Raw genomic sequence first — 15,261 nt, 5'->3', positions numbered from 1 at the left:
TTATTTTGTTAGAAACTTATTTTTATATAAAGAAGTACTATTTACTATATTTACTACATTAATTGTTTCTAATATTATTTTTTGTTTGCACATATGTATTAATATATATCATCGATTATTTTATATAAAACATATTCTTATAGTATGATACATGTTTTTTCTTTATGTAAAATTATTCCAAAAAAAGAGATATTAAGTATTATATCTCAATATAATGTGCATTTTGAAAAATATGAAACAATTACGAAATATTTTAAAGACTAAAAAATTCATTATATTATTCATAAAGATGACAATCATCCCACAAAAATTTTACATTTTATTTTTTTTTTGTAGATTGAGTGAATTATTAGCATCAAACATGACGTCAATCTTTAACGTACGAGTCAGAATAAGTTGATCATATCGCAGAACCGAAAATGAAAAGAATGTCGCCTGCAATATTTTAAGCCGATAAAATTCATATTATAATATGTAAAATATTTATATTAAATTGTACATTATTGTATTTGTTTTAAACAGCGCTACAACTTTTAGATTGCGTTCGTAAACATCATCTCTATATATACACGAACGTCATATTTTTGTTAATCTTTTAATAAATAACAAAGATATATAGAACGACACTCGTATGCACATGGGGTGATGTTTCAGAACGCAGCTTTATCACATCGTCGAAATATCTACATTTTGTTATAAAAAAATTACGCACATACCTATCCGATCGTTAACACGGATAGCTTTTGTAAGCAATTACTTATGCTCAGGATAGAGTTAAGTTTGAAATATTTAATTTGACATGTTTATGTCTATCTCTTTTAGTTTAAAAGATAAAAGAGGTGGTCATTTTTGATCGGACACTCTGTGTATATATATATGCACACGTGTTTACAAATGAGTTTCGAAACGAATTTGGAAACAGCTAAAAACTTTGTTAATTTTATTAATTTATTTTTATATGAATATATATATGTGCATACAAAAATAATCTTCAAATATAATGAGTCTTTTTGCATGATATTATATACGAAGATATGCTAATATAAAGTTAGTTGTAAAGGTTAAGAGATTTTTTACACGATCAAATAAATATATTAACGGCAACATTTTTATTTTTTTAAACTTATGATATACGCACTGAGAAAAAAGTTGTTGATTTGATTAAATGTGTTCAACTGATTATTATTTTTTTAATTGAAATATTTAAGTATTTAAGTCAAATATGTCATATTAAATTTAATATGTCGTATTTAATTTAAATACTTAAGTATTTCAATTAAAGAAATAATAATTAGTTGAACACATTAATCAAATCAACAACTTTTTTTTCTCAGTGCGGAGATTTATATAGTATTTCATGTAGACGTGTATTTATGATATTATATATATCTTGTATAAGTATTCTTAATATTTAGATATTCCTTTAAATATTATTATATTTTTTTGTCGCTTTAATAACTTATATAAACCGTATTTTATAGAAAATTTTTAAACAAGTATAGAATGTAAATATACACTGTGCGCAAAATTCAAATGAATAATAATAACTATAATGAATAATAATAACTCGTCCTGAAGCGATCAAAACTAACCACATTGATAATTTACAGCTCTATAAATTCTTCACAAAAATATTTGATTTTTTAAACAGAATCATCGAGATAGTATTAAAAGATCGTTGAGCCTGGGTAAATTTTTCAAATGAGTTCAATGAACCCGGAGATAATAGAAGATTTTGATGACAATTACCGGCCGTTTTGATTACATCAAAGATTGGTATGCGATTATTTGATTTATACCGTTATTTTAATTCAATTATTGTTTTATAGATCCTTTATGTAACATAATGACAGTATCAAAAATTTTTGAATATGTGACAACTGAGCGGCAACCTTGCCATTTCAAAAAGCGACGATAGTGCGATAATGATGACAACTAATCGTAATTCTAACGCTAAACCCTAACCCCTAACCCCTAACCAAATGCTTGTGGAGTGTGGAGCTTGTAGAGATTGTGGATCAATATGGGTATTTGCTAGATTCAGTTAGATTTCGCATACATGTGATTAATGTGATATATAAGTAATACAGGGTAAAAAAAGCATTTTTCATTATTTTATTTACGATGGAAGCGGAAGGCAGCAGCTTGCAAGAACGGAATGCAAATGCCACGAATCTCGATGGGCCGGATAAAATTGAACAAAAGTATAAATTTGTCTTATCTTAATTAAAGATATTTTTAACTTTATATAAAAATAAGAAAATATCAATGCGTTAAATTTTTTTTATAAGCTTGAATATCACAAAATGTAAAGTATAAAATTTTATCAAAATATAAAGAGTTAATGCATTAAATTATTTCCTCTTTCATATAATTGATTTATATAATTATGTTGATAGTATCAATTTTATATATAAGATTATAATTTATTATGAAAACTAAAAGTCAAAGCAATTGGCTCATTTATTCAATTTTATCATATATTTTATTATATCTTATTTTTCTTTTATTATTTATTTTATATATATACTTTGCATTTTTCATAGAATAATTACTCTAGCACAAGGGAGACCCAAAGGAATTTCTGACAAAGATTTGGCTATCGAGATACCTGATTTACAGCCAGATCGACGAGCTCAAATTATAAATAAGCTTTTGTCGCAAGGATACTTTGATCTTTATAAACAAGCAGGAGTGCTATCCTATCGCTTGAAAGATCCAACAAAAATTGCTAAGGGTGCCGATAATGAAGAGAAAATAGTATATAGGATTATTGAAGAAGCAGGGAATAAAGGAATATGGACTCGAGATATAAGATTTAAATCTAATCTGATGCATACGCAACTAAAAAAAATTTTGAAAAGTTTGGAAACCAAAAAATTCATTAAAGTCGTTAAATCTGTAGCAGCAAGTAAGAAAAAAGTGTATATGCTATACAACTTAGAACCTGATGAATCAGTAACAGGTGGTGCATGGTATCAAGATCAAGATTTTGAAACTGAATTTGTTGATGTATTGAATCAGCAATGTTATCGATTTTTGGAGCAAAAAAAAGAAAAAACGAAAAATAGTAACATTGGACCTATTGCTGCGAGAAATCTAACATTTGCTTCATCTAAAGATGTATGGAAATTTATTTCAGATTTAGGAATAAGCAAGGTAATATTTTTAATGCATTAAAACATTTTCTGACTGTTTAAGTTAGAAAATATTCTGTTAAAATTAAAGAAAATCATGTTTATAGGTGAAATTATCTGTGACAAATATGGAAATGATTTTAAATACATTAGTTTATGATGGTAAGGTCGAACGGATACTTGCGGGAGATGGAAGTAATTTGTATCGAGCAATTCAGCCTTTGGTTACTTCACCTGGATTGATTAGAACTCCTTGTGGCATATGTCCAGTAAGACGCTTTACATATGTATACAAATATTGTATTTATTATATAACTTATTATATAAACCTTTATCAAAGAGCATATCTTCTGATTCAGTTTTTTTTTTTTTTTCCAGGTGAGGAAGCAATGCTTTGATGATGGGCCTGTTACACCTATAAAGTGCCAATACATTAGAGAATGGCTAGATTAAAATTATTTCCAAACATAAAATAATATTAATAATATAAATAAATCTTAATTTAATTTTTTTACATATATACATTGTGAATAGATATTGTTATGAATGTTATGATTTTTGTTATATTTGAATATTAAATTTACACATGAAACAAATTTGTAATGATTATATCTTTTTCATTATTCATTAAAAGATATGTTTTAAGATAATTGTATCAATAATATTATAAATAATGTTTATTTTATAATTTGTTTTGAAAGTGAAAGAGAGCAAAGAAACTTTCTGAGTAATCAAATTTCTTACAATTTTTCAAACTGATAGTACGTTCGTGCAATAAAATATTTCGGACGTATTGATTAGCTATCAGATACAAAATTTCTGGGGACCCTATTAGAATTCTAGGAATTTTTCATCAGATAGCAGATCAGTATGTTCGATCAACTTTTTGTCGTGCGTATAATATCAATGTAATAACACACTTTTGAAGTGTTGGGGCCGGTCTATTTCCGTATGCATATTCTTATGGACCAATCAATTTTTTTATGCTTATGGTTATGCGCAAGTCTGTGCTCCGGCTCATATGTGTGATAGATTTTAATAGTTACATGACATGATATATTTAATATAAATCACATAATATTATACAAGATGCTTTCAAATAAACAAATTCCAAGATTTTTTTATGATGCAAAAGATTTTAATATTGCCGTTAAGTTATATAAAGAACAAGAGTCTCTGTTTGATAATGTTTTGCAGCAAACGTGGAAGCAAGCAGAAGAAATAAAAGCATTCCGATATATTTTAAACATAAGGAGCAGTAAATCATTGAAAGGAAAATACAAATTTCTGGCACAGGTACACTCATCTGATGTGTATATGAAAAACATTTTCATCTAATGCACAATACAATAATTTCAGTTAAATCCAGACAGAGCTCAATATAGACGTACACCAGAATCGATTACATCTATGCTGCAACCTTTTAACTCTACAGGTTTTAATTTTACTAAATTAACACAACAAGAAATATTATTTGACATAGGAAATGGTGATACAAATGATATAATTGCAATTAATGCCAGTCCTTTGGAACAGGGTCATTGTTTAGTTCTTACCGAACGCTTGAAATATTTACCACAAGTTATGACAGAGTATAGTCTTTACAAAGTGATAGAATTGTGTCTTTTGAGTAATTCTTGGTAATAATCTCTATATTATGAGAAACATTTATCAAGATGTGACATATCATCTTTTTTTATTTTCACTTTAGGTCTTTGAGGGCTGCTTTCAATAGTTTATGTGCTCACGCATCTGTTAATCATTTACACTGGCATCTGTACTATTTGAAATATGAAATGCTTCTTGAATATATTGTAGGTAATATATGTCTGTTTATTATAAAAATTGTTTGTAATATATTACAGACATCTGTCCTTTTTGTCAGGATCTTTGCAGTTATATGTCTGGTATAGATTTATTGATAAATTATCCAGCAAAAGGATTCTGTCTCAAGTTGTCTAATTTTAAAAATATCAAGGATTTTGTGTCTCAAACATTTCTTGTAGTGAATTATTTACAATTACAACAAATAGCACACAATGTATATATTACACGAGCAAAATCACGACCTAATGACGATTTATATAACGATATACGTGTTTATATCTGGGCTAGAAAGCCGTTTATTGGTGTTAAAGATACGATTGCATTTATACCTGCAGTGTGTGAACTCTTTGGGCATTTATCAATCAGGGGTAAGAGTAATATCCATGTCCAATACAATTATTTCTTTTAGAGTATAAATAATATTGAGATATGTATACAACATTTTTTAGATGAAGATGTATACAATAATCTAATGGAAGATGAAGTAAGCAATGTTCTTAATGATATAACAGACGAATATTTCTCAGTAATAAAAGATAAGCTTAAATATTTTTTAGAGAAATAAATAGAGAATAAAACTCATATTAAAAATTTAGTGAATAGTGGAATGATAAATCTCATCAGTTTTTTTGTGTTGCATTGTAATCAACCTGTACATTAAGATTAATCGAAATATATTCCATATTGTTTAGTTAATTTATAAGTTTTTTCCATTTGTTTTATTAAAAAAAAAAAAAATATTAGATGGATATATGATATTTATGTTTCCTACATGGATTAAACATTTATATACATTTATTTATATCAATAAATTTGTAAACAAATTATATCGACAGAAACATATTAATCTAGAAACACATTCACATTTGTCAGTTATTTTCGTGTTACGGTAAAAAAATTCGAAATTGTTTCGGGAATTACAAAGGTTGATGCTAATATATGACAAAATTTACTATCTCTGTGCACTTCATAAAAATATCATCACCATTTTTGTGATTATGCGCATGGATTTATCCCATGTGCCAACATTTATGAAAAAATCAGCAGTCTCTTTAATATTTAAGATAATAGTAATTCTGCAAAAATCTCTTCTATCTTTCATTAAGTTATAAGTAGAGTAATCTATTTATTTACATTTAAATTATTTAAGTTCCCCTTCTCCATTTTTCCCCATTACTGAACTTAGTCATTTCCCGACCACTAACGCCACAGGTACCAATTCCAACGCGACCATTCACATTCTCCGGGGTCGCAAAGATACTCTTCTTTATGACGCCTTTCTTTGAAGACTGTGGAATATAATTACAAGACTGAAGATATTGATATGCTTTATAAATACATAAACGAATTCTCTTGTCTTTATACATACCTTATTGGTAAATGCTAACCATTTGTTTTTCTCTAACTCACGTTCTTCCTCCAGTTCCTTAAATCGCTGCAATTTCCTCTGTTTCTTCTTCTTAAGATATTCTCTTTGTTTGTTTGGATCCGAGCCTGCCACTGCAGCTGCTTGCATTTTCCTGTAAATGAACAAATCTATTATGTAGATAAATACATAGGAAACCAGCCAATTTTTTAAATAAGTAATAATAAAAAAAACTATCACTATCAATATTGTTACATTCTTATTAAGCACACACATCTCTATGAATAGAAAATTAAAATGCATATATGTATGTGCATGAGTGCCATCAAATAGTTGACAATTGATTTTTTATAAAATTTAATACTATACTTATATCAATAAATTAATATTTACAAAATAGCAAAACAATATGTATATAATTCCTTTTTTCTATAATTATAACAATTCTTAATTTATTATTACACACAAGTAATACCAGAGAAATTGGGCAATTGTTACCTTTTCCTGGAGTCGGATGATACATACAGACCATGTAACATCAAAGGATAAATGAGCAATAACGAGCAATTTCAGACCAAATATCATACCAATCATGTATTGGTTGAATATTGTTGCCAATTCAAGAGAAGGACAAGGGGGAAAATAAGTGATTAGTAATTGCCTTATACTTTCTACGTTTTTCATAAGGCAACACGTGCAAAATTGTAAAAACATATTAATCTATAAGTGATACATTTATAAATATCATAAATTAAAAATGACTTACTTTGATTTTTGATCTGCCCAATCTGACGCTGGCCTCTTAGCAACAGATTTCAACTGACTGAGCATGGTGACATCTGTGTTCTTATATTCATTGAATGTTATGTTTACAACTCCATCTTCACTTATTGAGTCTATGGTTGCTTCATAATATCTGCAAAATTTTACAAAAACATAATATAAAAAATAAGAGTTGGGCAAGTTTTATTTTAGAATAGCTGTTGTGCTTTTTTTAGACAACATATCAATATATCAATTTTTGAGAGAAAATCTATCCATGATAAATACTTGCTTAACACCTTGAGACTTTTTCTGCAACTTTTTAATGTTACAAAAATATAACTTGGCTTAAATTCAAATTAAATTTTTCTTAAAATGAAGTCCATCCAATATTAACTGAAAAATAAATAATTCAAAAAATAAAATAAAAAATTTTGCTAAAACTCTTCACAATTTTCAATTAACAATTAAAAAATTTGTAGAATTTTATCAAAATTTTTGTATTAAATCATATTTTTATATTTTAATTTTCAGTAATAGTTCAGACAAAAGTTAATTTAGTTCCCAAAACGATACTTCCCATAACGTTAATGTATCCATTGCAAAATTGAGTAAAAATTCAATTAAATTAGAATTATTAAATCCACATAGAATACTCACTTGCCATCTTCGCTCCAAGGTGCCATACATTGATCGCCGACTTTCCATTTATTAGCCAGAACTGCAAGCAAAATAGGATCTTTAGCATCCATACCATTGGCTTGTCTTTTTTCCTGTTGTTGTGATTTAATTAAATCATGTGTCAGTTTTATTACTTCCTTTAGATCAAATTTCAGCTTTATCAACTCCTCATTATTCGGATCTGTCGTGAGAGCTGCTTCCACCTGAAATACAAAAGATATGAATTAGCGTAAATATATACGATCGAGACTCGTCTTTGCATCTTATTAATTGCTATGAGGTTAAGAAAGAATAACCAAGACTTACCTGTTGGAGCTGTAGCTTGTAATTCTGCAAATCATCCATGATGTTTGACTCGAGTGAGAAACAGATTATTCAAAACCACTGCGTGTTATAAGTTTTCCTCTTTCGCCTTTCCCAAATAAGTATATCACAATAATATTTCCTCTCGATAATGTCCTTGATTTAAAGTGCAAAACGTATCGCGATGTATCGCAAATAGTGGGTCTGTTCTTTATAGCTGAAGCGGCTTTCTCCTTCCAATATGGAGAGAAAAAGATAAACTCTGAACTAAAGTCCTAGAAGAAAACTAGATTACCAAAGAAGCGCAAACTCGTTCCTGATTGGTCGATTAATGGCGTTTTTGAATAAACGGAAATTAATTCAACCTATATCAATTAATCACTATTGGGATCTGTCAAATGGGCGGGACTTAAGTAACATGGCGCATCTAAGCAATAACTTTAGTCGAATAAAATGCTAACCATAAGTACAATTTGTGATTGATAAATAATATTCGCATATTTATGCCTTACTGCCGTATTGCTAGCGTGATACTGCACCCTAAGAATAATATTTTTTTCTGCCACCAGAGATCATGCCGCCATTTGACAGATCCCAATATTTTACTATGAATTCAAGTCTTTTATTGGCAGAGTCAATGCAATGACGTCGATATAATAATATGTTTCGTGAACTATATGGCGTTTTCGAATATAGCAGATTTGAACGTTCAGAGAGCGATTAATGACGTCATATATAATCATATAAAAATATGATTAATTGATCCGGGTTAGATTAAGGGCCTGAGCACAGACTTTTGCATAAGCGCATAACCATAAGCATAAGGAAATTGACCAATCAATTTCCTTATTCTTATGGTTAAGCGCTTATGCAAAAGTCTATGCTCGAGCCTTAATCCATTCATTCGAAAACGCCAATAGATTTCCAGACGCTCTATGCGCCAATGCGTGAAACGAAACGCACCTTTAATATATATATGAGCGCGAGTATTGTTGCAAGTTGCAGTTTGCAATTTTAAGTAATGTGGAATTTTATATAATGACAAGTCTGAAGAACTAAATTTCATACACAACGTAATTCTTATATATACTTTTAGATTTAAAAAGTGATATGTCATGGCATATCCGGTAATTCTGAATAATTGTATAATAATTGCACGTATATATATATATAGCAATAATATGGCAACTTTATCATCTCACTTGTTATTAATATTATATGAATTGATACGCGTATATTAATAATTTTGCACGGATAAATATTATGAAGAAGTTGTCGCATTTATCTTTATTTTATTTATTGTGAATTGTCTGTGTATTTGTGTAAAGAAAATGTATGATTTTCTTTAATTATCTTTATTCTCTTTATTCCTTTTTAAGAACGCAATGTATGGTTCTACTGATCCTGGATCTGGAATAAATCCAGATGTTCAACAATGGTTTTCTATGGTGGATAAAGATGGAAGTGGACAAATAACAGCTACAGAATTGCAATCAGCGTTAGCTAATGGTCAAGGAGGTACTTTTTCTGACACAGCGTGCAAGTTAATGATTGGTATGTTTGCAAATTTTATATACATTTATTGTGATATTGATTAATAGGAATATATAAAATCTTAAGTTATTTTTTTAAATAAATGATAATTGATTAGAGAGATATTAATAAGAATTATTTCATTTAATCTATAGGTATGTTTGATAAAGAAAAGAATGGTACTATAAATGTATCAGAATTTCAAGCTCTTTATAATTATATAAATGCTTGGCTTGGTGTTTTTCGTGGTTTTGATCATGATAATTCAGGCAGTATACAAGAGAATGAATTAAGTGCAGCTCTAACACAAATGGGTTACAGACTTAGTCCAGAGTTTATTGAATTTCTTATAAAAAAAAGTGATCTTCGTAATCATCAATCTATTACTGTTGATCAGTTTATAGTATTGTGTGTTCAAATACAGAGATTTACAGGTAAATAAGACTTACAAGTATATGAAAAGAACATTATGTACATTAATGTAAGTATGTATGTATAACAATTATATAATAATATTTTTAAATACATTTTGATAATAATATTTGGGATTTTATAAATACAATTTATTAATTTATTAATTATTATTTGTTATTTTGTAGAGGCATTTAGAACAAGAGATACAGATCAAACTGGAACAATCATCATCAGTTTTGAAGATTTTTTGGGAGTAGCCCTTAGTTGTAGCATTTAATATTTTTTATTTTAACAATGAAAACAATTAAATTATCACTTGTACATGCTTAATGCAAAAAAAAAAAATTATTAATGTAGTTCACATTGCAAATTCTATTTTTTTATCTTAGGGGAGAATATTGTATACATTTTTAGATTTATAATAACTGTACGTATATTTTTTTAGAAATTAAGCATTTTCGCAATTTGTTTAGCACATTAAGTTTTTATTTATGTGTTTAACTGTAATGTAACGTCATTAAAATAAGAAATAGGATTGTTAATAAATATAAGCAGCGCTAATTTATATATTCTGTCGATTCTAATGATATATTAATACCTCAAATGACAATAAGATGCATTTATCTTGCGCATTCATATACTTAAGTGACAAGATAAATATATATCAAGATATTAAGATAAAGATGAAAATCACATGACAATACTTAAAGTAAAATATATTATGCATAATATGTCTCATAATCATTTTTATACATTGAGTATATGATAAAAATGAAATAATCCATGTATTAAACATACAATTTTTGTTAAAATCTATTTCTACCACTTAAACTAATTTTTTTACATAATTTATTATATAATAATATAAGTTTTTATACCATAAGATATTTAAAATTATAATTATTTTTTACTTTAGATAAATAAGGATTCTTTTTATATACAGATATTCTAAAAATAATGCAGATCTTCCAAATTTACAAGACTACAAAGTTTTGTTGCTTCACATGAAACAGGCCCAGGAAAGAATTCGAGAATTTGATCGATTACGAAGAGCGAGGCATCTTCTGGATGCTATTTCGCTGGTAAATGATTTACTTGCTGATGGTTCTGAAATAGAAATATTAACGCTTGCTAGAATAATAGTAAGAAGATTAAATAAATTAGGTGTGACAAATGTAACAACGGATAAAGAAGATGGTAAGCAGTACTCAATATTGTTTAAAGTTTTTTGAATGAAAAATAATTATATTTGAATATATTATATTTTGCTGCAGAACGTTGGCACAAAAATGGCAGGCTATCTACTTTGAGATTTATGCATAGTGGTATTTATCATTGCTGCACATTCTGTTCTAGCGGTGGAAAGAAGGAAATAACTTGTGGCTGCAGAGGTACTATGCCTGGTAAGAATTAATTTCACTAATTACAAATAGTCTAAATAGAAGTAATGGAATATATTAAATAAATTCTGTATAAAGTTTTAGAGAAAGTAAAAATAATATATTATTTCATTTTAAAGGTGGATATAAAGGTTGCGGTCATGGCCATATTGGACATCCGGGTGTTGATCATTGGTCTTGTTGTGGATCTATATTACGTAATGGACATTGCTTAGTGATACGAAAAACTATGCATCAACTTACACTGTAAGTCTTAATAAATTAATAAAAATGTCTTCTGAACATATAAAATATTTCATTCTCTTTTTCTCTCTCTCTTAGATATATTCAGCTTTAATTAAAAGTACATTAATTATACAAAAAGAATGCAATTATTATTTACAAATCAAAGTTATATTCTCTTACATCTCTAGATATAGAAAATTTGATCTGAAAAAATGGCATTTAATTATTAAAATTCAAAAATTTTTGATGAAATAAATATGAAATTAAATGGTTAAACTTTTATTTTCTTATAATTTTAAGCTAGTTTTATCTTGATAAAAATTTTGTTTATAAATCATAGTTGTCAATATATTTAATTCTGAAAATGAAGTATTTACATTTATATGAGATAAAAATCAAATTATACATTTTATAATTTATGATTTTTGAAATATATATTTAAAAATACAATTTTTGAATATAATTAGACTTTTATTCTCTTAGTATTATATAAATTTTTTTTTTCATGCAAAAAAGTCTATCTTGCTACCATTTAATGCATTATATTTTGTGTGAAAATATTATATATTTTTATGTGAATTTGTAATAGCATTTGAAATTAAAATAGTAATTTTAATAATTAATTTTAACAGTATACAGAAAATAACTTGTTAAAATAACATGAACCGATGTAATTAAATTTTTTTGAAACAAAAAGAGAGTAGGATTGTGAAAATACAATAGTAGTATTACATCCTTTGTTTTATCCTAATTTTACTTTTTATTTAGACAAAGTTTAAGATTATACATATGTATAAGCAGCAAATATCTACTTGCATACATATGTATATCTTATATGAAAAAATAGGAGTTCTTGCACACTTACATTTTATTAATTAATTACAAATAATACAATATACTTAACTCTTTAATCTTAGATAAAATATATTCTAAATTACATATTGATCGCGATATTATAACTGTTGTTATAATATCAAAGTATACCCAAGTTTGATTAATCAATTTTTTGGAATGTATAATGGTTTTATACCTCAAATGACAATTACTTCATTATGTTTTCTTTTTTTGCTCATTATTTCCATATTAATCACATGACAATTGTATATTATAATAAATTAATTAACAAGCATCGATTTTTGTTTAGAAACCTATGCATTGAATTGTTATGTGTATATATACTATACAAATTATACATATACCTTTGTAGTAATAGTTATACAATTAAAGTAAAAATTATTAATTTTTGGAAAAAATACTGTAGAACGCTTTTGCGCGAAACACAATCACATATTTGATAATAATAATAATATTATTTATATATACATATAAATTTCAATTTAAATAATAAAATATTAATAATAAAATTATATAAATACGTACTTGTAAGTCGTGGCTATATTTTGCAATTCTTCAGAACCATTGTTAGAAAATACGTCATGATTATATTGAATTAACAAAGTATTTAGAAATATTTTCGCTTTTTGCAACATAATTACTAAGTATGCATGAGCTCTCTTTCCCACTCCAAGTGCATCCTCACTGGCATGACCTCTATGCTGTGCACTCCACATGCATTCCTTACATGTTACCTGAAAATTTTATATGGTCTATATATATAATTTAGTCAAATTATATAAACTATTAATAATAAAGTATAATGAGCCATAAAATTAGTTGAGTCGCCTTCAAACGATTAATATAAATATTTAAGAAAATATCAATATTTTCTTAAATCTCAATCATTTGAAGTTAACTATTTCTTTTAATGTTTGCATTTTTACTTTAAAAAGTATCGTGCACATAGAGAAAGAAAATTTTTTACTTGTTGACAAGCGATACAATAAAATCTTAAAGCGTGCATCGGATGTATTTGACATAAAATGACGCGTCGTATTTTGGTAGCCTCCCACAATGGTCTCATTAAATGTTTAATTGTTCTTGCTTCTGCCACATTTTGTTGTTCATGTTGTCTGCCGCATTCCGAGCAGAAATTACATAAACATGTGGAACACTGTATGAGTGCCTTAAAAAAAAGTAACATGGAAAAGAATCTGTCTATAAGATATTCCTGCAATTTTTATGGAATATTTCTTTATGTATTTTTTCTGATATTGATTTATTATAGCGTTATATAGATGCATATAAAATCATATTTTGCAACATAATGAGATTAAGAAAACAATAAATGACCATAATAAATTTTGAAAACTAAATTTCATATAAGATATATATAATATTATATAATAATATCTAGATCTCGTGTTACCAGAACTTCGCTTGTGCAAGTGTCGCAAAGTACTCTATTAATCAGTTTGCGCCGCATAGTGTCCATAACTAAACGATGTTGCAAAGGATAATGCGGCGGCGGTATAGTAGAATTAATATTTGGCAAATCAGAATCGCATAACGGGCATGTTTCGTGAACACTGTGTTGCGCGTATTTTCGATTATTATTTCGTATTTCGTTCTTCAGTGAAACATATGAAGCTATAAAAACATAAGAGACATATAGGAGATGTCTTCTTCATAACGAATTAAATCATTTTTTAACATAATGCAATCAAAATTATGAGCAATTGGAAATGTTAAATTGTCCTTTTTTTATAAACTAAAATTTTGCTAGTGCCAATTCAGACTTACGTTTATTCATTAACTCATAAACACACGATAAACATATAGAATGTAAACAAGGAAGAAGTCTAGGTTCTTCCATTCTCTGTCTGCATCTAGGACATTGAAAATCTAAAGTGTGCGATTTGTATGGATCTATTATTTCTTTCGGTTCTTCATAAACTTCGCTGTCCATTTTGCGAGGAAAAACGGACAAAGGCTGATATGTAAGACTGTTTGAATTTGTGAATCGAGTATGCTTCTTTCTGGAATCTTCATTGCTAAAAACAATAAAAAGTGGCTTATATCCAAAACAAATAAATCTTAAAAATTTTATTCAAAAAATTAACATATTTATTTATATTAATTTTAATCATAATATAATGAATTAATATTTTGTATGTACATAATAAATTATAAGTTTCATCATTTAAATGAATAGAAGCTTTCGCTCACCGTTTGTTTGTCGTTATTGGTTCAACATTAACTTCAGTATTTATATCTTTTTTGCATTCCATCAAACTTGCGTAAATATGATCGCAGCTTCCGAGATCACTACCAGCCTCGCGACAGCAACAATTTTTTGAAGAATGTTTTGCCGAACAATTCATAAGATCCATCGATCACAGTACGCTACATGATAAAATACAATTTATTACTACGAATATAATAAATATTTATACTGATAAATCACAATAAATTAACTCACCAAATTAAAAAAAACCCACAAACTTAATGTTAACGAAAAATACGAAAGTGGATCAACGGGCCGCATGCAATCTTCTTGCTACTTGAAATTTCACAGCATAGAGTTAAAAATAACTTTGAAATATAGACGAGCCAAATGCGCGTGGAACTTGCCTTGAAATGCAAGATTTTAACTATACTGTGAAGGCATGCTATTAATATCTAAATTGTCTATTCGACAAAATGTAAAAAAATCTATTATTGTTTATTTACTATTGTAAAACGTATTGCAATAATTTACATGTTGAAAGCTTTC

At 27.4% G+C, this 15,261-nt stretch overlaps 6 protein-coding genes across 10 annotated transcripts; 4 read left to right on the top strand and 2 right to left on the bottom strand.

Annotated features, from left to right (window-relative positions):
• Positions 1-1,782: 1,782 nt before the first annotated feature.
• On the top strand, positions 1,783-3,787 carry LOC126848345 (probable DNA-directed RNA polymerase III subunit RPC6). Of its 2 annotated transcripts, XM_050589169.1 has the most exons (5): positions 1,783-2,027; positions 2,132-2,204; positions 2,547-3,159; positions 3,245-3,406; positions 3,516-3,787. In XM_050589169.1, exons 1-5 carry the CDS (start codon positions 2,024-2,026, stop codon positions 3,588-3,590), a joined length of 927 nt encoding a protein of 308 aa, XP_050445126.1. In that variant the 5' UTR covers positions 1,783-2,023; the 3' UTR covers positions 3,591-3,787. The 2 variants fall into 2 exon arrangements, with proteins under 2 accessions (XP_050445126.1, XP_050445125.1); XM_050589168.1 differs by having other exon boundaries at positions 1,783-2,204.
• A 269-nt stretch (positions 3,788-4,056) lies between these two features.
• Positions 4,057-5,608, top strand: LOC126848478 (GDP-D-glucose phosphorylase 1). The gene is made up of 5 exons (XM_050589428.1): positions 4,057-4,433; positions 4,497-4,777; positions 4,849-4,951; positions 5,023-5,332; positions 5,414-5,608. Exons 1-5 carry the CDS (start codon positions 4,227-4,229, stop codon positions 5,527-5,529), a joined length of 1,017 nt encoding a protein of 338 aa, XP_050445385.1. The 5' UTR covers positions 4,057-4,226; the 3' UTR covers positions 5,530-5,608.
• Positions 5,609-5,741: 133 nt separating this feature from the next.
• LOC126848479 (survival of motor neuron-related-splicing factor 30) lies at positions 5,742-8,335 on the bottom strand. 2 transcript variants are annotated; one of them, XM_050589430.1, is made up of 5 exons: positions 8,080-8,335; positions 7,753-7,976; positions 7,097-7,246; positions 6,353-6,484; positions 5,742-6,253 (listed from the first exon to the last, which is right to left on the bottom strand). In XM_050589430.1, the coding sequence occupies exons 1-5, from the start codon at positions 8,116-8,118 to the stop codon at positions 6,232-6,234; spliced, it is 567 nt and encodes a 188-aa protein (XP_050445387.1). In that variant the 5' UTR covers positions 8,119-8,335; the 3' UTR covers positions 5,742-6,231. The 2 variants fall into 2 exon arrangements, with proteins under 2 accessions (XP_050445387.1, XP_050445386.1); XM_050589429.1 differs by having other exon boundaries at positions 6,334-6,484; positions 8,080-8,331.
• Positions 8,336-8,862: 527 nt separating this feature from the next.
• On the top strand, positions 8,863-10,359 carry LOC126848433 (peflin). 3 transcript variants are annotated; one of them, XM_050589332.1, is made up of 5 exons: positions 8,863-9,094; positions 9,173-9,203; positions 9,456-9,630; positions 9,765-10,043; positions 10,209-10,359. In XM_050589332.1, exons 2-5 carry the CDS (start codon positions 9,192-9,194, stop codon positions 10,298-10,300), a joined length of 558 nt encoding a protein of 185 aa, XP_050445289.1. In that variant the 5' UTR covers positions 8,863-9,094; positions 9,173-9,191; the 3' UTR covers positions 10,301-10,359. The 3 variants fall into 3 exon arrangements, with proteins under 3 accessions (XP_050445289.1, XP_050445292.1, XP_050445290.1); XM_050589335.1 differs by lacking the exon at positions 9,173-9,203 and having other exon boundaries at positions 8,864-9,094; XM_050589333.1 differs by lacking the exon at positions 9,173-9,203 and having other exon boundaries at positions 8,865-9,149.
• A 92-nt stretch (positions 10,360-10,451) lies between these two features.
• Positions 10,452-14,952, bottom strand: LOC126848432 (tripartite motif-containing protein 45-like). Its single transcript, XM_050589331.1, has 6 exons — positions 14,715-14,952; positions 14,289-14,539; positions 13,915-14,135; positions 13,471-13,671; positions 13,029-13,237; positions 10,452-11,130 (listed from the first exon to the last, which is right to left on the bottom strand). The coding sequence occupies exons 1-6, from the start codon at positions 14,876-14,878 to the stop codon at positions 11,115-11,117; spliced, it is 1,062 nt and encodes a 353-aa protein (XP_050445288.1). The 5' UTR covers positions 14,879-14,952; the 3' UTR covers positions 10,452-11,114.
• On the top strand, positions 11,028-11,878 carry LOC126848434 (uncharacterized). The gene is made up of 4 exons (XM_050589336.1): positions 11,028-11,220; positions 11,298-11,426; positions 11,543-11,669; positions 11,745-11,878. The coding sequence occupies exons 1-4, from the start codon at positions 11,028-11,030 to the stop codon at positions 11,758-11,760; spliced, it is 465 nt and encodes a 154-aa protein (XP_050445293.1). The 3' UTR covers positions 11,761-11,878.
• Positions 14,953-15,261: the final 309 nt, after the last annotated feature.

Source organism: Cataglyphis hispanica, chromosome 3 (genome assembly GCF_021464435.1).
Source record: "Cataglyphis hispanica isolate Lineage 1 chromosome 3, ULB_Chis1_1.0, whole genome shotgun sequence".
Taxonomy (NCBI): Eukaryota; Metazoa; Arthropoda; class Insecta; order Hymenoptera; family Formicidae; genus Cataglyphis; species Cataglyphis hispanica.
This window is presented reverse-complemented; position numbering and strand designations above follow the sequence as displayed.